Source organism: Astyanax mexicanus, chromosome 6, assembly GCF_023375975.1.
Source record: "Astyanax mexicanus isolate ESR-SI-001 chromosome 6, AstMex3_surface, whole genome shotgun sequence".
In the NCBI taxonomy this organism is placed as follows: domain Eukaryota; kingdom Metazoa; phylum Chordata; class Actinopteri; order Characiformes; family Acestrorhamphidae; genus Astyanax; species Astyanax mexicanus.
The window spans coordinates 15,154,389-15,178,129 of NC_064413.1; the positions used below are offsets into that span (position 1 = coordinate 15,154,389).

Below are 23,741 nucleotides of genomic sequence, written 5' to 3' on the forward strand. Positions count from 1 at the left end.
AGCACAGCGACTGGGTTCCGATACATCCGCTCACAGACGCCTCGTGCCGCCCGGCGCCACCTTTAAGTGTGATGGGGAGAGAGCGTCATCTACCCACCCGGAGGAAGCAGGAACAATTGTGCTCTCTCAGGGCTCTGGCAGCTGATGGTAGATGAACAGCTACATAAACGGGATTCGAACCTGTGACCCGTTCATAGCGGCAGCACATTAGACCGCTGGACCACTAGGACATTAGGACCATTAGGACAGGAAATTTTGACTAAAAATCTGTATTTTGGATTCAATGGCAAACGTGTATCCAGATGTTCATTGTGTTAGTTAATCCAGTTACAGGTTGTAAGTCCTAAACACCTGTATGTACACATGAACCACAATACTGTTTTTTTTTTTTTATTGGTCATTTTAGGAATTGTTTGAAAACGTAACCTGATCTTGTTGATGATGTCGACACCAGACTGCTCGAGCAGTGTGTTCTTCACAAAGCTGCAGGGGATGACCATCTTGCCCATGCTGGCCTTTATCAGGTCCTGCCTCAGGTTGGTCTTTTTCATCACGTGTGGACAGAGATTCTCAGCTGAGTCCACCATCGACTCTAGCAGGGTCTAGAAGAGTCCAAAATTAAACATTTTTCTTTAAATAAACCAATCATAAATTCAAGATCTTAAATGTGGATAATGCACCTACATATTACACAGGGCAAGACAGCAACAGTTTTTAACTGTTTTTCAAAATTGTAAATAGTAAGCGACTGAAATACTGTTTGTACTACTTGGCACGAAGTTTCCGTGAGAATTGTATGCAGCTGGGTTTTTTTGTACTGTTGTCTATACCTGGCAACCCATGGTGTGGAAATGGGGAAAGGTCAACAGAAAACAGGGGTTCAATGGAGAAAGTAGGACTGCAACTCCAGCCCTCATTTTTACAACACTCTGTAGCATTTTTTACCTTAAAAAGTAGCTTAAAACTATAATAATACTCCCCTGACTTGTAATAGGGTATCACTTTTATTGCTACTCTGTACTTGGCCCACTGCTAACTGCACTTATATAACTATGAACAGGATAGTGCTCTCAAGAACTATTGACCTGTCCCAATTTCCACACCCTGGGTTGCCAGGTATAGACAACAGAACACAACCAGTGTGCTGCAGACAGATATTCACTGATTACTTGTCACTGTGTATCAATCTAGCAACCCGTGTGAGCTTCCTGTCTGGGGAGAAAAACAGGTGGGGCAGAAAACTATCCAGTGTTTATAATTTTCACACAATCTCTCACATTTTACTGACTGTTCCTTTAATATTACTCTACTGCCCATGCTTCTTTCACTTTCATTGACAGTTATGTATCTTTCAGCTTGCCCAGAATGTGTAAAGCATTCATGTATTCTTCAAGGGGTCTGAAAGCATGAATTACACTTAAATGTGAATGTAGGGGGAGCCCAGGAGCAAGAAATACAAATTAACCAAAAACGGTGCAGAGAAAGCCCAAAAGCCAAAAGGGCTTCAGGTTTCATGTATTTTATTTTATATGTAAAAAAGTCTCAGGAAATACGCACATGACCAAAGATGGAACATCACATTTCAATTAGCAACTTTTCATAAATTTCAGAAACAGACATATTTAAATGGAAACATATCTATTTTAAAACTACATAGATAAAACTGAGCATGTAGATTTTATATTTCATTATTAATATCATAGAAGAAAAAGGAATATTGGAAAATCTCTACTTAAAAACCATAGACCACTGAAGTCGTGTCGTCATTTTCTAGTCGGCGCCATGTTGTTTATGCCCATATTTGGGGCTCCTTTGGGGTTCCATGTCTAAGCGGTTCAAGTCAATACGGGATTTGAATGGGCTTTTCAAAAACTGGCCTCTGTCACATTCTGTGGTAAATAAATATGTTCAGAACCCTGTACGTTTTTTTCTGTGTACATTTACCTCCTAAATATCACTGGATCCTCTGAATTTCGAGATCGTTTAAGGGGAGTAATCAGAAAAAAGCTAACTTTAAGCTAATGCTTAACTGATGTCACAGCACCGCGGCTGGAAATGACCCCGGACTGGATTCTGCACAACACCAGTGAAGCGTTTTGGATTATTATGCTTCTTCACAGAGGATCATTAAAGCATTTAAACAGGTGAAAACTCTTTCAGTAATGTTGAGCAGTGTAATGTTGAGCAGTGTAGACTGTGTTAGAGCTTTAAAAGGCAGATAATAAGAGAAAGTGGTTCTGAGTTCAGGATCAACGCTTCCCTGCAGGTTTAGTATTTAATTACGGTCATTAGTTTATACTAATTACAACACCTGACCCAAATAATCAACTAACTACCTGCCCTCACTGAGGCGACAACCAACCAGAAACACCCATTTATTTCACTGCATAATGAAGACGGTAAATGTTAAAACTTGTTAAAGCAGGTTCTGGAGTATAACTGACCTGTTTTAGTGATTTTATGCTGTGATGCTCTCAGCTCTCCTCAATAAGGGCAGTTAGTTCATTATTCGGCTCAGCTGTGTGTAAAATGCTCCTAATTTACGGCTGGAGTTTGCTGGTGTTGTGCCGAAAACAGTCCTAATTTCTGCAGCAGCGCCGGGAGTTCAGTTCACTCCGCTGTAGCATTAGCTTAAAGTTGGCATTTTTCTCATTACGACCCTTAAATGATCTCGAACTTCAGAGGATCCAGTGATGTTCAGGAGTAAACTGTACACAGAATAAAACGTACAGAGGTCTGAACAGATTTATTTACCACAGAATGTGACAGAGATGTGTTTTTGAAAAGCCCATTCATTTTTCTCATAGGGAAAAAACGCTTTGACACGGAAGCCGTACGAGGACTACAGAATGACGCACGACTTCAGTGGTCTATTTCCCTACCCGACATTTATCAAGACAAAAATTGTACTGAAATATAGATTGACTGCAGTTCAATATTTAAACTCAAATTTTACCTCAGGAACCTTCAAACGTGACGTGAGTGTCCTTCAGCACTTTAAATATGATCCAGCTCTATCAGAACAAGCCTTTGATTTCTAAGCTGCTGAAATAGCTTCTTGAAGGATATCACAGGTACAGCAGGGGATCCTGCATTGATAAGCGTTTCAATTTGTTACATGTCCAAGTATGTCCTTATTATGCTGCCCATGCCGTCAAGTTCAAAGGCAGTACTGGGCCGAGCTTAGAGGCACTTCCTTAAAAGAACATTAAACCCACTAATGTGATTTATGTTCTCCTATCAGGTCATATATTTTCGACAGTTCAGCTTCAAATGCAGAGGACAGTCAGTGTTTCACAAGCCAGGAAGCCTGAATCAAATATGAAAATGCACATTAAAAACAAAAAACTGTCCCAGTCAGCCCTCATATTCACTTCTGATCAAGACTAAATCTGCCTGATCTCTCTAAAACCAACACTTATAACAACATGATTAGTATGATTAGCATCATACTCATCTCAGAGAAGAAAAAAGAGGGTAGAGATCAGGACATTATATAATGTCTCATATAAATGAAAGCTGACACTCACTCATTACAGAATGAACCGGGCACAGTGGCGTGCACAGACATTTTGGGGGGCAAGTGCTCAGGGGGGGGGGGGGTGGGGGGGGGGGGTGCTGTATGAGACATGGTGCTGTATGAGACATTTTACTGCACAACAAAATGATTTCACGTCGGGCTTAGAGGGCAAACGGTAGGATTTTACTTGATGTGTATGTTACCTGGCTGGTGGGACACGGGGGAGAAGAAGCCTATCTGTTGCTGTGCTGCTGTGCTGAAGACTCGCTGAACTGAACTGCTGCTGCAGCGCATCTAGTGTACCTTGCGCGTGACCGCGCGGGGTCACGTGACAGAGGAAGAGAGAGGTCGGGTGTGTGCGAGCTGATTTCGGGGCATTCTGTTTTCACTCGTTTTTAATCGCTCAGATTTTCAAAAGATAATTTTAAACCGGCCTCAGTAAAATCTTAATAATAATAATATTTAAAAAAAAAACAAAGTTTCAAAAGGGCACTTTGGCTGATAAAGGGCAGAGTTGATGTCTATGTCTGCACGCCTCGGACCGGGCAGAAGGAACACCATGACATTTACTAAATATATGACATACACACGAAAATTCTATATTTACACAGTCAGCACCCACTTTATTACACTGTGTTCCAAATTACTGTGCAAGTAATTTTTTTTCTCAGATCTTTCTAAATAACCATGAAAATGACAATCAATCGATTTTTATTGAACAAACCTCACAATGATAACTACTTTTTTTGTTTAAATAAACAACTCAAAATGCTTCATAATGTTTCATATTATTAAGCAGGTTTTAAGCAAAATGGGAAAGAAAAATAATCTCTCTGCTGCTGAAAAGCATTAAATAATGCAGTGCCTTGGACAAGGTATGAAAACGGAAAATTTCACTAAAACTTAAGCGCGATCATCGTACTGTGAAGAGATATGTGGCTGATTCAGAGCACAGACAGGTTCCTTCAGATAAAGGCAAACTGAGGAAGGTTTCTGCCAGGCAAGTTTATTGGATTAAGAGAGCAGCTGCTAAAATGCCGTTACAAACCAGCAAACAGGTATTTGAACAGCTGCTGGTGCTGCTGAAGTCCCGCAAACCTCAAGGTGTAAGATCCTTCAAAGGCTTGCTGTGGTGCATAAACCTACTTTTCAGCCGCCCCTAACCAGAGCTCACAAGCAGAAACAGTTGCAGTGACCCAGACATACAATAAGACTAAGATGAAGACTAATATCCAAACAGTCTTGTTTACTGATGAGTGTTGTGCAACCCTGGATGGTCCAGATGGATGAGTAGTGGATGGTTGGTGGTTGGCCACCATGTCCCAAACTGTGGCAGTGACGTCAGCAAGGAGAGGACAGAGTCATGTTTTATTGACGGAATCATGGAGAGAGAGCTGGTACGCCAAAGTATATAGAGTTTCTAACTGACCACTTTCACTCCATTGGTACAAAAAGAAGATCCGAGCCTTCCGAAGCAAAATTATCATTATGCATGACATCACAATGCACCATCTCATGCTGCAAAGAATAATTCTGTGTCTTCGGCTGCTAAGGGCATAACAGGAGAGAAACTCATGGTGTGATCACCATCTTTCCCTGATCTCAAACCTGTAGAGAACCTTTGGAGTATCATCAAGCTAAAGATCTATGAGGGTGGAGGCAGTTCACCTCAAAACAGCAGCTCTGGGTGGCTATTCTGACATCACGCAAAGAAATTCAAGCAGAAACTCTCCAAAAAAACAGGCGCCGAATGGTCGCAGGTTCGAACCCCAGCTCATGCAGCTTTGCCATCAAGCTGCCGGCGTCAGAGGGAGCAAATTGGCCCTGCTCCCTCTGGGTGGGTAGATGGCGCTCTTTCCCCACATCACTCCTAGGGTGATGTCCACAGCACAGGGCGTCTGTGAGCTGATGTACCGGAACCGAGTCGCTACGCTTTCCTCCAAGCGTGCTGGCTGCTCGGTAATGCTGCATCAGCAGCAGCTCAAAAAGAGGCGGTGGCTGACTTTACATGTTTCGAAGGAGGCATGTGCTAGTCTTCACCCTCCTGGTGTGTTGGGGCATTATTAGTGATAGGGGTGTCCTAATGAGTGGGTTGGATAATTGGCCTTGTAAATTGGGGAGAAAATAGGAAAAAATTGAAATAAAATTATAAAAAAAAGAAAAAAAAAGAAACTCTCCAAAAACTATTGTTCAGCACCTCCAGGAACAATATTCTTTATCACAGGTTTACCTATTCGTTTGTTTAGCATCACCACATTGAGTAATGAAGCAGTAACTTTATTAAGTCTGCCTGGGGGGCATATTTTAGGGCGCTTAGAATGTCTATGTTTCAATAAATATACTGATATTTGATGCAATATTTCAACACAAACTTTTGTAAACTCTTGTGTAAAACTTTATATTTAATTATATTTAATTTAATTTATATTTGAGTATAAATTGGTCTTTAGGGTTGGTCACACTTGGTTTTTCATGAAGACAAGTGTAAAATATCAGGGTTTCATGCAGCAGTATGTAGATAGAGCTGCCATCTTAACAACAATCACCCCTGCCTTGTCAAAAACCATAGAAAAGACCTGGAATTGGGAACCGCTTTTTTTTTTTTTTTATAAGAGTTTCTGTGTGGTCATCTGAGCTCCCTCACACTCAGTAGTCTGTTTATACCTGCTGCAGAGCCATGATCTCAGAGCAATAAATAAGCTGAAATGAGGCTGGAAAAGCTCCACTCAGTCCAACTCGGATGGTTTTGTAGGCTGCCTAACCTCCCTTATTTTCAGCCCCTCTGGTGAAAAGTGACATTAGGAGGAAACTTAGTGAAAAATGAGCCTCTCAGCCAACATAGCAACATGCCAGCCAGCTAGCATGCCGCTAACTCGCAAATATACATATGTAAATATTAGCTGTGTTTGAGGTTCTGTCCAGACTTGTCAACACGGCCTGAAATTTCCTGGAAAGCCTATCAAATATAAGATGTTTGTACTTTGCACTCGGAATCCAAACAGATTGGGAGGTGTCACACTCTCTAATATTTCGTTCACATTCACTGTGGCATTGTTTCAATAAGTTTCTGCAATGTCTAGATTTATTTCAATCCAGTGTTGCATTAATTTTTCACCAAGATCTTGCAGCATTGATGATGGTAGAGTCTGACCACTGCACAAAGTCTTCTCCAGCACATCCCAAAGATTCTCAATGAGGTTAAGCTCTGGACTCTGGTGAATGAATGATGATCTCATGCTCCCTGAATCACTCTTTCACAATTCCAGCACCATGAATCCTGGCATTGTCATTTTGGAAAATGCCCGTATCATCAGGGAAGAAAAAATCCATTTTATTTGGATAACTTGGTCTATATTCAGTATATTCAGGTAGTCAGCTGACCTCATTCTTTCAGCACATACTGTTGCTGAACCTAGACCTGACCAACTGCACTTAAATCCAGGTGCCAACTTTTTTGGCCAGGCAGTGTATGAATAAAAAATTTTGTCAGTAAGATGAGATTACCTGGAGCTGCTCGTCCATAACCTGAGCCACTTCTACAGCCATGGAGTCCAGCTTCTCCTGGATGGGGCCTGCAGACGAGCCCTTCATCTCCTCACGAGATGCTGCTCCCACATGGTAAAGATTGGGTAGAAGCTGTGGACAAAGAAACCGCAGTGTGTTCAAGGTGCCAAAAACCATTCATACATTAGCTAATGAAAGAAAGTGCTGTGTTAGGTTTTATATATTGTACAAAATAAGCTGAGGTGTGATCTCTCATTACTATAAAACATGATAATGGTAATATTTCTGTCAGCGAAAATCACTGATAATGTAATTACTGCACATTCAGTATTTTATTTTTTTTTGCACTATAAGGCGCACCAAATTATAAGGTGCACTATCAATAAGTCTAGTTTCTGGTCTATTTTCATACATAAAAAATAGTATGTCGCATTATGCAACACTAGTAAGGAACAGGGGTGTCACCATGTTTTCCTTCTAATTCAGCAGGTCTCCACGCTGGGTATAGTTGGGGGGGTAACTTAAGGTAAGTAAAGCTTTATTTATATAGAAAAAAAAAAACACTTTATAAAGGCAAATGATTCCTGGATTAAAGGATTTTAAGTGCACCTCACAGTGCAAAAAATATGGTAGTATTCCTGAGCAGGGAGGGGACAAAAAATATTCAAATTTATGGCATCAATGTGCTTTAGTTGCCATATTGCAAAAGCAATAGCGCTCCAGCTGGGAGTTTTTCTCGCCATGATATCTATGAATGGCTACTTGAGCAGCTATTGCACTGCCAATTATGCTGATACAAGAGCTTTTGCGAACATGGAGATAGTCTTTTTCTGTTAATTTCTGCATCTATAAACCAAAGAAGAAAGAATGAGAACTGAAGAGAGCTGGGGAACTAAAACAAATTTGCTCTGAAAGGAGACAGCCCCACAAAGCATGTTTTAAAAGTACTCTACCTCATGCTCTGTCCGATTCTTACCAGTGGGATCTATCTCTAAATCCCCAAAACTTAGGGACAGCAGACTGTCACTTTAATATGAATTTTCTCTTTATATATAAAATTATTACTCTGTCTGCATAACACTTCATATCAGTTTCCAAGTGACGTTTGTCCACTTGTAATATGTCAGTAGGTGAGAAACTATGTGTATAAAACTAAATACTTTGATAATCAATTAATCTGAAAGTTAAAGTTTAGTCTCCAGTAGTGCTAATGTTTTTATTTTCATATGTGTGCAGGATTCTTACTGTTTTTGAGTTTCTTGCGTCCTTTATGAGGTTCTCCGCTATCTTGACATCCTCCAGGATGCCGTCTTTCTCAGAGTTCTTCAGAGAGTTGAGGTGGTCCTGCACTTTCACACATATTCGGTCGATCATCTGAAGAGAGAGACGTGATTAGGAATTCAGCTCAGCCTCTTTTTCCCTGAGCAGACCCTTAACGAGGAGAAACCATGTCAAAATCTCCTTCTTCACCCCCAGGGAGATCTTAAACTGGAATAAATCCTGCAGCTAGACTTCAAAGAGAAATGGGAAATATCTACTTACTATATCAAGAGAAATCCTAACTTCACAATCCCAGCAGTTTCACAAGGGGTTTACGTCTCCATTTATTAATTAGCATTTAGAACAATCTTTAATTTCAGAACAAGTGAATTATAGTTAAAACCATCATTAGTGTGATTGCAGTAATGCAATCACAGTATTGATCTTCTTAAGTCTTATTCTTCTTCTTCTTCTTATTATTATTAGTGTGATTGCAGTAATGCAATCACAGTATTGTTCTTCTTAAGTCTTATTCTTATTATTAGTGTGATTGCAGTAATGCAATCACAGTATTGATCTTCTTAAGTCTTATTCTTATTATTATTATTATTATTATTAGTGTGATTGCAGTATGCAATCACAGTATTGTTCTTCTTAAGTCTTATTCTTATTATTAGTGTGATTGCAGTATGCAATCACAGTATTGTTCTTCTTAAGTCTTATTCTTCTTATTATTATTATTCCACCTGTTTTTTGTCCGGTTAACTAGTGCCGCAGTTTTCGAAATATCGACTTCGTTCAAAAGAGAAAACGTGCGTCCATATCGGGAATGGTGGGCTTGTATACAGCTTTCCGATCGGACTTACGTTTTTCGTAAAAACTTCGTAAGTACGCGTTTTTTTGACCATTGAAAATGAATGGGCAGAACTTTGCACGCCCGTGGACGTCGCAATTTTTGAAATACGAAGATGAAACCAATTGAGGACCTGTAGAACTTATTGAGCTCTTTCCGAAAATATGCGTTACGAAAAGTTACGACGTACGGATTTCGTACGATTGTCGTACGAAGTGGCCCCATTGGAATGAATGGGGCCAATCGGAGGACGGCAGCTAGATCGAAGGACAGGTAGCTAGAACTCCAGTACTGTGAGTGTATGGAGCAGCTATGGGATAAAACAGCGTTAGGTCAAAAGTTTGGACACCCCGGCCCCCCAGTACTGTGTGTAATGGAGCCACGGGTCAAAAGTTTGGACACCCCGGCCCCCCAGTACTGTGTGTAATGGAGCCACGGGTCAAAAGTTTGGACACCCCGGAACGGCCAGAGCAACCTAGCGTGCATAGCTGATTGATGTATTTGCACGTTGCGTAGCAACGTGCAAACACCATTTAATCAAATTTATGCATATACATCACCTAGCAACCACCTAGAAACACCATAGCAACCACCCTGGATACCATAGCAACACCTTAGCAACCGCCTAGCAACACCATAGCAACCACCTAGCAACCATCTAGCTACACCTTAGCAACCACCCCAGATACCATAGCAACACCTTAGCAACACCCTAGCAACCACCTAGCAACCACCTAGCAACACCTTAGCAACGACCCCGGATACCATAGCAACACCTTAGCAACCGCCTAGCAACACCCTAGCAACCACCTAGCAACCACCTAGCAACACCTTAGCAACCACCCCGGATACCATAGCAACACCTTAGCAACCGCCTAGCAACACCCTAGCAACCACCTAGCAACCACCTAGCAACACCTTAGCAACCACCCCGGATACCATAGCAACACCTTAGCAACCGCCTAGCAACACCCTAGCAACCACCTAGCAACCACCTAGCAACACCTTAGCAACCACCCCGGATACCATAGCAACACCTTAGCAACCGCCTAGCAACACCCTAGCAACCACCTAGCAACCACCTAGCAACACCTTAGCAACCACCCCGGATACCATAGCAACACCTTAGCAACCGCCTAGCAACACCCTAGCAACCACCTAGCAACCACCTAGCAACACCTTAGCAACCACCCCGGATACCATAGCAACACCTTAGCAACCGCCTAGCAACACCCTAGCAACCACCTAGCAACACCTTAGCAACCACCCCGGATACCATAGCAACACCTTAGCAACCGCCTAGCAACACCCTAGCAACAACCTAGCAACCACCTAGCAACACCTTAGCAACCACCCAAGTTACCATAGCAACACCTTAGCAACCGCCTAGCAACACCCTAGCAACCACCTAGCAACCACCTAGCAACACCTTAGCAACCACCCCGGATACCATAGCAACACCTTAGCAACCGCCTAGCAACACCTTAGCAACCACCTAGCAACCACCTAGCAACACCTTAGCAACCACCCCAAATACCATAGCAACACCTTAGCAACCGCCTAGCAACACCTTAGCAACCGCCTAGCAACGCCTTAGCAACCACCTAGCAACCACCTAGCAACACCTTAGCAACCACCCCGGATACCATAGCAACACCTTAGCAACCGCCTATCAACCACCTAGCAACCACCTAGCAACACCTTAGCAACCACCCCGGATACCATAGCAACACCTTAGCAACCACCTAGCAACACCTTAGCAACCACCTAGCAACACCATAGCAGATACCAGCCAGCACTGCAATCACACTCGCAGTTTCTGTAGGAACTGCAATCTAGTTATTATTATTATTCCACCTGTTTTTTGTCCGGTTAACTAGTGCCGCAGTTTTCGAAATATCGACTTCGTTCAAAAGAGAAAACGTGCGTCCATATCGGGAATGGTGGGCTTGTATACAGCTTTCCGATCGGACTTACGTTTTTCGTAAAAACTTCGTAAGTACGCGTTTTTTTGACCATTGAAAATGAATGGGCAGAACTTTGCACGCCCGTGGACGTCGCAATTTTTGAAATACGAAGATGAAACCAATTGAGGACTTGTAGAACTTATTGAGCTCTTTCCGAAAATATGCGTTACGAAAAGTTACGACGTACGGATTTCGTACGATTGTCGTACGAAGTGGCCCCATTGGAATGAATGGGGCCAATCGGAGGACGGCAGCTAGATCGAAGGACAGGTAGCTAGAACTCCAGTACTGTGTGTAATGGAGCAGCTATGGGATAAAACAGCATTAGGTCAAAAGTTTGGACACCCCGGCCCCCCAGTACTGTGTGTAATGGAGCCACGGGTCAAAAGTTTGGACACCCCAGAGCCCCAGTACTGTGTGTAATGGAGCCACGGGTCAAAAGTTTGGACACCCCAGCCCCCCAGTACTGTGTGTAATGGAGCCACGGGTCAAAAGTTTGGACACCCCAGCCCCCCAGTACTGTGTGTAATGGAGCCACGGGTCAAAAGTTTGGACACCCCAGAGCCCCAGTACTGTGTGTAATGGAGCCACGGGTCAAAAGTTTGGACACCCCAGAGCCCCAGTACTGTGTGTAATGGAGCCACGGGTCAAAAGTTTGGACACCCCAGAGCCCCAGTACTGTGTGTAATGGAGTCACGGGTCAAAAGTTTGGACACCCCAGAGCCCCAGTACTGTGTGTAATGGAGCCACGGGTCAAAAGTTTGGACACCCCAGGGCCCCAGTACTGTGTGTAATGGAGCAACTGGTCAAAAGTTTGGGTACCCCGGTCAGCTCTGCAATCACACTCGCAGTTTCTGTAGGAACTGCAATCTAGTTAGTGTGATTGCAGTAATGCAATCACAGTATTGTTCTTCTTAAGTCTTATTCTTCTTCTTCTTCTTCTTATTAGTGTGATTGCAGTAATGCAATCACAGTATTGTTCTTCTTAAGTCTTATTCTTCTTCTTCTTCTTATTATTATTATTCCACCTGTTTTTTGTCCGGTTAACTAGTGCCGCAGTTTTCGAAATATCGACTTCGTTCAAAAGAGAAAACGTGCGTCCATATCGGGAATGGTGGGCTTGTATACAGCTTTCCGATCGGACTTACGTTTTTCGTAAAAACTTCGTAAGTACGCGTTTTTTTGACCATTGAAAATGAATGGGCAGAACTTTGCACGCCCGTGGACGTCGCAATTTTTGAAATACGAAGATGAAACCAATTGAGGACCTGTAGAACTTATTGAGCTCTTTCCGAAAATATGCGTTACGAAAAGTTACGACGTACGGATTTCGTACGATTGTCGTACGAAGTGGCCCCATTGGAATGAATGGGGCCAATCGGAGGACGGCAGCTAGATCGAAGGACAGGTAGCTAGAACTCCAGTACTGTGTGTAATGGAGCAGCTATGGGATAAAACAGCATTAGGTCAAAAGTTTGGACACCCCGGCCCCCCAGTACTGTGTGTAATGGAGCCATGGGTCAAAAGTTTGGACACCCCGGCCCCCCAGTACTGTGTGTAATGGAGCCACGGGTCAAAAGTTTGGACACCCCCGAACGGCCAGAGCAACCTAGCGTGCATAGCTGATTGATGTATTTGCACGTTGCGTAGCAACGTGCAAACACCATTTAATCAAATTTATGCATATACATCACCTAGCAACCACTTAGAAACACCATAGCAACCACCCTGGATACCATAGCAACACCTTAGCAACCACCTAGCAACTGCTTAGTAGTGACCTACCAACCACTTAGCAACACCAAAGCAACCACCCTGGATACCATAGCAACACCTTAGCAACTGCCTAGCAACACCATAGCAACCACCTAGCAACCATCTAGCAACACCTTAGCAACCACCCCGGATACCATAGCAACACCTTAGCAACCGCCTAGCAACACCCTAGCAACCACCTAGCAACCACCTAGCAACCACCTAGCAACACCTTAGCAACCACCCCGGATACCATAGCAACACCTTAGCAACCGCCTAGCAACCGCCTAGCAACACCCTAGCAACCACCTAGCAACACCTTAGCAACCACCCCGGATACCATAGCAACACCTTAGCAACCGCCTAGCAACACCCTAGCAACCACCTAGCAACCACCTAACAACACCTTAGCAACCACCCCGGATACCATAGCAACACCTTAGCAACCGCCTAGCAACACCCTAGCAACCACCTAGCAACACCTTAGCAACCACCCCGGATACCATAGCAACACCTTAGCAACCGCCTAGCAACACCTTAGCAACCACCTAGCAACCACCTAGCAACACCTTAGCAACCACCCCGGATACCATAGCAACACCTTAGCAACCGCCTAGCAACACCCTAGCAACCACCTAGCAACCACCTAGCAACACCTTAGCAACCACCCCGGATACCATAGCAACACCTTAGCAACCGCCTAGAAACACCCTAGCAACCACCTAGCAACACCTTAGCAACCACCCCGGATACCATAGCAACACCTTAGCAACCGCCTAGCAACACCCTAGCAACCACCTAGCAACCACCTAGGAACACCTTAGCAACCACCCCGGATACCATAGCAACACCTTAGCAACCGCCTAGCAACACCTTAGCAACCACCTAGCAACCACCTAGCAACACCTTAGCAACCACCCCGGATACCATAGCAACACCTTAGCAACCGCCTAGCAACACCTTAGCAACCACCTAGCAACCACCTAGCAACACCTTAGCAACCACCCCGGATATCATAGCAACACCTTAGCAACCACCTAGCAACACCTTAGCAACCACCTAGCAACACCTTAGCAGATACCAGCCAGCACTGCAATCACACTCGCAGTTTCTGCAGGAACTGCAATCTAGTTCTTCTTCTTCTTCTTCTTCTTATTATTCCACCTGTTTTTTGTCCGGTTAACTAGTGCCGCAGTTTTCGAAATATCGACTTCGTTCAAAAGAGAAAACGTGCGTCCTTATCGGGAATGGTGGGCTTGTATACAGCTTTCCGATCGGAATTACGTTTTTCGTAAAAACTTCGTAAGTACGCGTTTTTTCGCGCATTGAAAATGAATGGGCAGAACTTTGCACGCCCGTGGACGTCGCAATTTTTGAGATACGAAGATGAAACCAATTGAGGACCTGTAGAACTTATTGAGCTCTTTCCGAAAATATGCGTTACGAAAAGTTACGACGTACGGATTTCGTACGAATGTCGTACGAAGTGGCCCCATAGGAATGAATGGGGCCAATCGGAGGACGGCAGCTAGATCGAAGGACAGGTAGCTAGAACTCCAGTACTGTGAGTGTATGGAGCAGCTATGGGATAAAACAGCATTAGGTCAAAAGTTTGGACACCCCGGCCCCCCAGTACTGTGTGTAATGGAGCCACGGGTCAAAAGTTTGGACACCCCGGCCCCCCAGTACTGTGTGTAATGGAGCCACAGGTCAAAAGTTTGGACACCCCCGAACGGCCAGAGCAACCTAGCGTGCATAGCTGATTGATGTATTTGCACGTTGCGTAGCAACGTGCAAACACCATTTAATCTAATTTATGCATATAAATCACCTAGCAACCACCTAGAAACACCATAGCAACCACCCCGGATACCATAGCAACACCTTAGCAACCGCCTAGCAACACCCTAGCAACCACCTAGCAACCACCTAGCAACACCTTAGCAACCACCCCGGATACCATAGCAACACCTTAGCAACCGCCTAGCAACACCCTAGCAACCACCTAGCAACCACCTAGCAACACCTTAGCAACCATCCCGGATACCATAGCAACACCTTAGCAACCGCCTAGCAACACCCTAGCAACCACCTAGCAACATCTTAGCAACCACCCCGGATACATAGCAACACCTTAGCAACCGCCTAGCAACACCCTAGCAACACCTTAGCAACCACCCTGGATACCATAGCAACACCTTAGCAACCGCCTAGCAACACCTTAGCAACCACCTAGCAACCACCTAGCAACACCTTAGCAACCACCCCGGATACCATAGCAACACCTTAGCAACCGCCTAGCAACACCCTAGCAACCACCTAGCAACCACCTAGCAACACCTTAGCAACCACCCCGGATACCATAGCAACACCTTAGCAACCGCCTAGCAACACCTTAGCAACCACCTAGCAACCACCTAGCAACACCTTAGCAACCCCCCCGGATACCATAGCAACACCTTAGCAACCGCCTAGCAACACCCTAGCAACCACCTAGCAACACCTTAGCAACCACCCAAGATACCATGGCAAACACCTTAGCAACCGCCTAGCAACACCCTAGCAACCACCTAGCAACCACCTAGCAACACCTTAGCAACCACCCCGGATACCATAGCAACACCTTAGCAACCGCCTAGCAACACCTTAGCAACCACCTAGCAACCACCTAGCAACCACCTAGCAACACCTTAGCAACCACCCCAAATACCATAGCAACACCTTAGCAACCGCCTAGCAACACCTTAGCAACCACCTAGCAACACCTTAGCAACCACCCCGGATACCATAGCAACACCTTAGCAACCGCCTAGCAACCACCTAGCAACCACCTAGCAACACCTTAGCAACCACCCCGGATACCATAGCAACACCTTAGCAACCGCCTAGCAACACCCTAGCAACAACCTAGCAACCACCTAGCAACACCTTAGCAACCACCCCGGATACCATAGCAACACCTTAGCAACCGCCTAGCAACACCCTAGCAACAACCTAGCAACCACCTAGCAACACCTTAGCAACCACCCTGGATACCATAGCAACACCTTAGCAACCGCCTAGCAACACCCTAGCAACCACCTAGCAACACCTTAGCAACCACCCCGGATACCATAGCAACACCTTAGCAACCGCCTAGCAACACCCTAGCAACCACCTAGCAACCACTTAGCAACACCTTAGCAACCACCCCGGATACCATAGCAACACCTTAGCAACCGCCTAGCAACACTCTAGCAACCACCTAGCAACCACCTAGCAACACCTTAGCAACCACCCCGGATACCATAGCAACACCTTAGCAACCACCTAGCAACACCTTAGCAACCACCTAGCAACACCTTAGCAGATACCAGCCAGCACTGCAATCACACTCGCAGTTTCTGCAGGAACTGCAATCTAGTTATTATTATTATTATTATTATTATTCCACCTGTTTTTTGTCCGGTTAACTAGTGCCGCAGTTTTCGAAATATCGACTTCGTTCAAAAGAGAAAACGTGCGTCCATATCGGGAATGGTGGGCTTGTATACAGCTTTCCGATCGGACTTACGTTTTTCGTAAAAACTTCGTAAGTACGCGTTTTTTTGCCCATTGAAAATGAATGGGCAGAACTTTGCACGCCCGTGGACGTCGCAATTTTTGAAATACTAAGATGAAACCAATTGAGGACCTGTAGAACTTATTGAGCTCTTTCCGAAAATATGCGTTACGAAAAGTTACGACGTACGGATTTCGTACGAATGTCGTACGAAGTGGCCCCATTGGAATGAATGGGGCCAATCGGAGGACGGCAGCTAGATCGAAGGACAGGTAGCTAGAACTCCAGTACTGTGTGTAATGGAGCAGCTATGGGATAAATCAGCGTTAGGTCAAAAGTTTGGACACCCCGGCCCCCCAGTACTGTGTGTAATGGAGCCACGGGTCAAAAGTTTGGACACCCCGGCCCCCCAGTACTGTGTGTAATGGAGCCACGGGTCAAAAGTTTGGACACCCCCGAACGGCCAGAGCAACCTAGCGTGCATAGCTGATTGATGTATTTGCACGTTGCGTAGCAACGTGCAAACACCATTTAATCAAATTTATGCATATACATCACCTAGCAACCACCTAGAAACACCATAGCAACCACCCCGGATACCATAGCAACACCTTAGCAACCGCCTAGCAACACCATAGCAACCACCTAGCAACCATCTAGCAACACCTTAGCAACCACCCCAGATACCATAGCAACACCTTAGCAACCCCCTAGCAACACCCTAGCAACCACCTAGCAACCACCTAGCAACACCTTAGCAACCACCCCGGATACCATAGCAACACCTTAGCAACCGCCTAGCAACACCCTAGCAACCACCTAGCAACCACCTAGCAACACCTTAGCAAACACCCCGGATACCATAGCAACACCTTAGCAACCGCCTAGCAACACCCTAGCAACCACCTAGCAACACCTTAGCAACCACCCCGGATACCATAGCAACACCTTAGCAACCGCCTAGCAACACCCTAGCAACCACCTAGCAACCACCTAGCAACACCTTAGCAACCACCCCGGATACCATAGCAACACCTTAGCAACCGCCTAGCAACACCCTAGCAACCACCTAGCAACCACCTAGCAACACCTTAGCAACCACCCCGGATACCATAGCAACACCTTAGCAACCGCCTAGCAACACCCTAGCAACCACCTAGCAACCACCTAGCAACACCTTAGCAACCACCCCGGATACCATAGCAACACCTTAGCAACCGCCTAGCAACACCCTAGCAACCACCTAGCAACCACCTAGCAACACCTTAGCAACCGCCTAGCAACACCCTAGCAACCACCTAGCAACCACCTAGCAACACCTTAGCAACCACCCCGGATACCATAGCAACACCTTAGCAACCGCCTAGCAACACCCTAGCAACCACCTAGCAACACCTTAGCAACCACCCCGGATACCATAGCAACACCTTAGCAACCGCCTAGCAACCACCTAGCAACCACCTAGCAACACCTTAGCAACCACCCCGGATACCATAGCAACACCTTAGCAACCGCCTAGCAACACCCTAGCAACCACCTAGCAACCACCCCGGATACCATAGCAACACCTTAGCAACCGCCTAGCAACACCCTAGCAACCACCTAGCAACCACCTAGCAACACCTTAGCAACCACCCCGGATACCATAGCAACACCTTAGCAACCGCCTAGCAACACCCTAGCAACCACCTAGCAACACCTTAGCAACCACCCCGGATACCATAGCAACACCTTAGCAACCGCCTAGCAACACCCTAGCAACCACCTAGCAACCACCTAGCAACACCTTAGCAACCACCCCGGATACCATAGCAACACCTTAGCAACCGCCTAGCAACACCCTAGCAACCACCTAGCAACCACCCCGGATACCATAGCAACACCTTAGCAACCGCCTAGCAACACCCTAGCAACCACCTAGCAACCACCTAGCAACACCTTAGCAACCACCCCGGATACCATAGCAACACCTTAGCAACCGCCTAGCAACACCCTAGCAACCACCTAGCAACACCTTAGCAACCACCCCGGATACCATAGCAACACCTTAGCAACCGCCTAGCAACACCTTAGCAACCACTTAGCAACACCTTAGCAACCACCCCGGATACCATAGCAACACCTTAGCAACACCATAGCAGATACCAGCCAGCACTGCAATCACACTCGCAGTTTCTGTAGGAACTGCAATCTAGTTATTATTATTATTATTATTATTATTCCACCTGTTTTTTGTCCGGTTAACTAGTGCCGCAGTTTTCGAAATATCGACTTCGTTCAAAAGAGAAAACGTGCGTCTATATCGGGAATGGTGGGCTTGTATACAGCTTTCCGATCGGACTTACGTTTTTCGTAAAAACTTCGTAAGTACGCGTTTTTTTGCCCATTGACAATGAATGGGCAGAACTTTGCACGCCCGTGGACGTCGCAATTTTTGAAATACGAAGATGAAACCAATTGAGGACCTGTAGAACTTATTGAGCTCTTTCCGAAAATATGCGTTACGAAAAGTTACGACGTACGGATTTCGTACGAATGTCGTACGAAGTGGCCCCATTGGAATGAATGGGGCCAATCGGAGGACGGCAGCTAGATCGAAGGACAGGTAGCTAGAACTCCAGTACTGTGAGTGTATGGAGCAGCTATGGGATAAAACAGCATTAGGTCAAAAGTTTGGACACCCCGGCCCCCCAGTACTGTGTGTAATGGAGCCATGGGTCAAAAGTTTGGACACCCCGGCCCCCCAGTACTGTGTGTAATGGAGCCACGGGTCAAAAGTTTGGACACCCCCGAACGGCCAGAGCAACCTAGCGTGCATAGCTAATTGATGTATTTGCACGTTGCGTAGCAACGTGCAAACACCATTTAATCTAATTTATGCATATAAATCACCTAGCAACCACCTAGAAACACCATAGCAACCACCACAGATACCATAGCAACACCTTAGCAACCGCCTAGCAACACCTTAGCAACCACCTAGCAACCACCTAGCAACACCTTAGCAACCTCCCCGGATACCATAGCAACACCTTAGCAACCGCCTAGCAACACCTTAGCAACCGCATAGCAACCACTTAGCAACACCTTAGCAACCACCCCGGATACCATAGCAACACCTTAGCAACCGCCTAGCAACCACCTAGCAACCACCTAGCAACCACCTAGCAACACCTTAGCAACCACCCCGGATACCATAGCAACACCTTAGCAACCGCCTAGCAACACCTTAGCAACCACCTAGCAACCACCTAGCAACACCTTAGCAACCACCCCGGATACCATAGCAACACCTTAGCAACCGCCTAGCAACACCCTAGCAACAACCTAGCAACCACCTAGCAACACCTTAGCAACCACCCTGGATACCATAGCAACACCTTAGCAACCGCCTAGCAACACCCTAGCAACCACCTAGCAACACCTTAGCAACCACCCCGGATACCGTAGCAACACCTTAGCAACCGCCTAGCAACACCCTAGCAACCACCTAGCAACCACCTAGCAACACCTTAGCAACCACCCTGGATACCATAGCAACACCTTAGCAACCGCCTAGCAACACTCTAGCAACCACCTAGCAACCACCTAGCAACACCTTAGCAACCACCCCGGATACCATAGCAACACCTTAGCAACCACCTAGCAACACCTTAGCAACCACCTAGCAACCACTTAGCAACACCTTAGCAACCACCACGGATACCATAGCAACACCTTAGCAACCGCCTAGCAACACCCTAGCAACCACCTAGCAACCACCTAGCAACACCTTAGCAACCACCCCGGATACCATAGCAACACCTTAGCAACCGCCTAGCAACACCCTAGCAACCACCTAGCAACCACCTAGCAACACCTTAGCAACCACCCCAGATACCATAGCAACACCTTAGCAACCGCCTAGCAACACCCTAGCAACCACCTAGCAACACCTTAGCAACCACCCCGGATACCATAGCAACACCTTAGCAACCGGCTAGCAACACCTTAGCAACCACCTAGCAACCACCTAGCAACACCTTAGCAACCACCCCGGATACCATAGCAACACCTTAGCAACCGCCTAGCAACACCCTAGCAACCACCTAGCAACCACCTAGCAACAGCTTAGCAACTACCCCGGATACCATAGCAACACCTTAGCAACCGCCTAGCAACACCCTAGCAACCACCTAGCAACCACCTAGCAACACCTTAGCAACCGCCTAGCAACACCCTAGCAACCACCTAGCAACCACCTAGCAACACCTTAGCAAACACCCCGGATACCATAGCAACACCTTAGCAACCGCCTAGCAACACCCTAGCAACCACCTAGCAACACCTTAGCAACCACCCCGGATACCATAGCAACACCTTAGCAACCGCCTAGCAACACCCTAGCAACCACCTAGCAACCACCTAGCAACACCTTAGCAACCACCCCGGATACCATAGCAACACCTTAGCAACCGCCTAGCAACACCCTAGCAACCACCTAGCAACCACCTAGCAACACCTTAGCAACCACCCCGGATACCATAGCAACACCTTAGCAACCGCCTAGCAACACCCTAGCAACCACCTAGCAACCACCTAGCAACACCTTAGCAACCACCCCGGATACCATAGCAACACCTTAGCAACCGCCTAGCAACACCCTAGCAACCACCTAGCAACCACCTAGCAACACCTTAGCAACCGCCTAGCAACACCCTAGCAACCACCTAGCAACCACCTAGCAACACCTTAGCAACCACCCCGGATACCATAGCAACACCTTAGCAACCGCCTAGCAACACCCTAGCAACCACCTAGCAACACCTTAGCAACCACCCCGGATACCATAGCAACACCTTAGCAACCGCCTAGCAACCACCTAGCAACCACCTAGCAACACCTTAGCAACCACCCCGGATACCATAGCAACACCTTAGCAACCGCCTAGCAACACCCTAGCAACCACCTAGCAACCACCCCGGATACCATAGCAACACCTTAGCAACCGCCTAGCAACACCCTAGCAACCACCTAGCAACCACCTAGCAACACCTTAGCAACCACCCCGGATACCATAGCAACACCTTAGCAACCGCCTAGCAACACCCTAGCAACCACCTAGCAACACCTTAGCAACCACCCCGGATACCATAGCAACACCTTAGCAACCGCCTAGCAACACCCTAGCAACCACCTAGCAACCACCTAGCAACACCTTAGCAACCACCCCGGATACCATAGCAACACCTTAGCAACCGCCTAGCAACACCCTAGCAACCACCTAGCAACCACCCCGGATACCATAGCAACACCTTAGCAACCGCCTAGCAACACCCTAGCAACCACCTAGCAACCACCTAGCAACACCTTAGCAACCACCCCGGATACCATAGCAACACCTTAGCAACCGCCTAGCAACACCCTAGCAACCACCTAGCAACACCTTAGCAACCACCCCGGATACCATAGCAACACCTTAGCAACCGCCTAGCAACACCTTAGCAACCACTTAGCAACACCTTAGCAACCACCCCGGATACCATAGCAACACCTTAGCAACACCATAGCAGATACCAGCCAGCACTGCAATCACACTCGCAGTTTCTGTAGGAACTGCAATCTAGTTATTATTATTATTCCACCTGTTTTTTGTCCGGTTAACTAGTGCCGCAGTTTTCGAAATATCGACTTCGTTCAAAAGAGAAAACGTGCGTCCATATCGGGAATGGTGGGCTTGTATACAGCTTTCCGATCGGACTTACGTTTTTCGTAAAAACTTCGTAAGTACGCGTTTTTTTGCCCATTGAAAATGAATGGGCAGAACTTTGCACGCCCGTGGACGTCGCAATTTTTGAAATACGAAGATGAAACCAATTGAGGACCTGTAGAACTTATTGAGCTCTTTCCGAAAATATGCGTTACGAAAAGTTACGTCGTACGGATTTCGTACGATTGTCGTACGAAGTGGCCCCATTGGAATGAATGGGGCAAATCGGAGGACGGCAGCTAGATCGAAGGACAGGTAGCTAGAACTCCAGTACTGTGTGTAATGGAGCAGCTATGGGATAAAACAGCATTAGGTCAAAAGTTTGGACACCCCGGCCCCCCAGTACTGTGTGTAATGGAGCCACGGGTCAAAAGTTTGGACACCCCAGAGCCCCAGCACTGTGTGTAATGGAGCCACGGGTCAAAAGTTTGGACACCCCAGAGCCCCAGCACTGTGTGTAATGGAGCCACGGGTCAAAAGTTTGGACACCCCAGAGCCCAGTACTGTGTGTAATGGAGCCACGGGTCAAAAGTTTGGACACCCCAGAGCCCCAGCACTGTGTGTAATGGAGCCACGGGTCAAAAGTTTGGACACCCCCGAACGGCCAAAGCAACCTAGCGTGCATAGCTGATTGATGTATTTGCACGTTGCGTAGCAACGTGCAAACACCATTTAATCAAATTTATGCATATACATCACCTAGCAACCACCTAGAAACACCATAGCAACCACCCCGGATACCATAGCAACACCTTAGCAACCGCCTAGCAACACCATAGCAACCACCTAGCAACCATCTAGCAACACCTTAGCAACCACCCCAGATACCATAGCAACACCTTAGCAACCCCCTAGCAACACCCTAGCAACCACCTAGCAACCACCTAGCAACACCTTAGCAACCACCCCGGATACCATAGCAACACCTTAGCAACCGCCTAGCAACACCCTAGCAACCACCTAGCAACCACCTAGCAACACCTTAGCAAACACCCCGGATACCATAGCAACACCTTAGCAACCGCCTAGCAACACCCTAGCAACCACCTAGCAACCACCTAGCAACACCTTAGCAACACCTTAGCAACCACCCCGGATACCATAGCAACACCTTAGCAACCGCCTAGCAACACCCTAGCAACCACCTAGCAACCACCTAGCAACACCTTAGCAACCACCCCGGATACCATAGCAACACCTTAGCAACCGCCTAGCAACACCCTAGCAACCACCTAGCAACCACCTAGCAACACCTTAGCAACCACCCCGGATACCATAGCAACACCTTAGCAACCGCCTAGCAACACCCTAGCAACCACCTAGCAACCACCTAGCAACACCTTAGCAACCACCCCGGATACCATAGCAACACCTTAGCAACCGCCTAGCAACACCCTAGCAACCACCTAGCAACACCTTAGCAACCACCCCGGATACCATAGCAACACCTTAGCAACCGCCTAGCAACACCCTAGCAACCACCTAGCAACACCTTAGCAACCACCCCGGATACCATAGCAACACCTTAGCAACCGCCTAGCAACACCTTAGCAACCACCTAGCAACACCTTAGCAACCACCCCGGATACCAT

The 23,741-nt window shown here is 46.5% G+C and overlaps 1 protein-coding gene across 2 annotated transcripts in view; it reads right to left on the reverse strand.

Annotated features, from left to right (window-relative positions):
• LOC103035048 (F-actin-uncapping protein LRRC16A) overlaps positions 1–23,741 on the reverse strand; it is a 224,526-nt gene that overhangs the window by 42,941 nt on the left and 157,844 nt on the right. For both annotated transcript variants that reach the window (XM_049480062.1, XM_022674094.2), the window contains exons 25-27: positions 8,270–8,398; positions 7,025–7,156; positions 427–602 (exon numbers count right to left, since the gene is read on the reverse strand). In XM_049480062.1, coding sequence (XP_049336019.1) covers positions 427–602; positions 7,025–7,156; positions 8,270–8,398 — 437 coding nt within the window. The remainder of the gene's footprint in view (positions 1–426; positions 603–7,024; positions 7,157–8,269; positions 8,399–23,741) is intronic.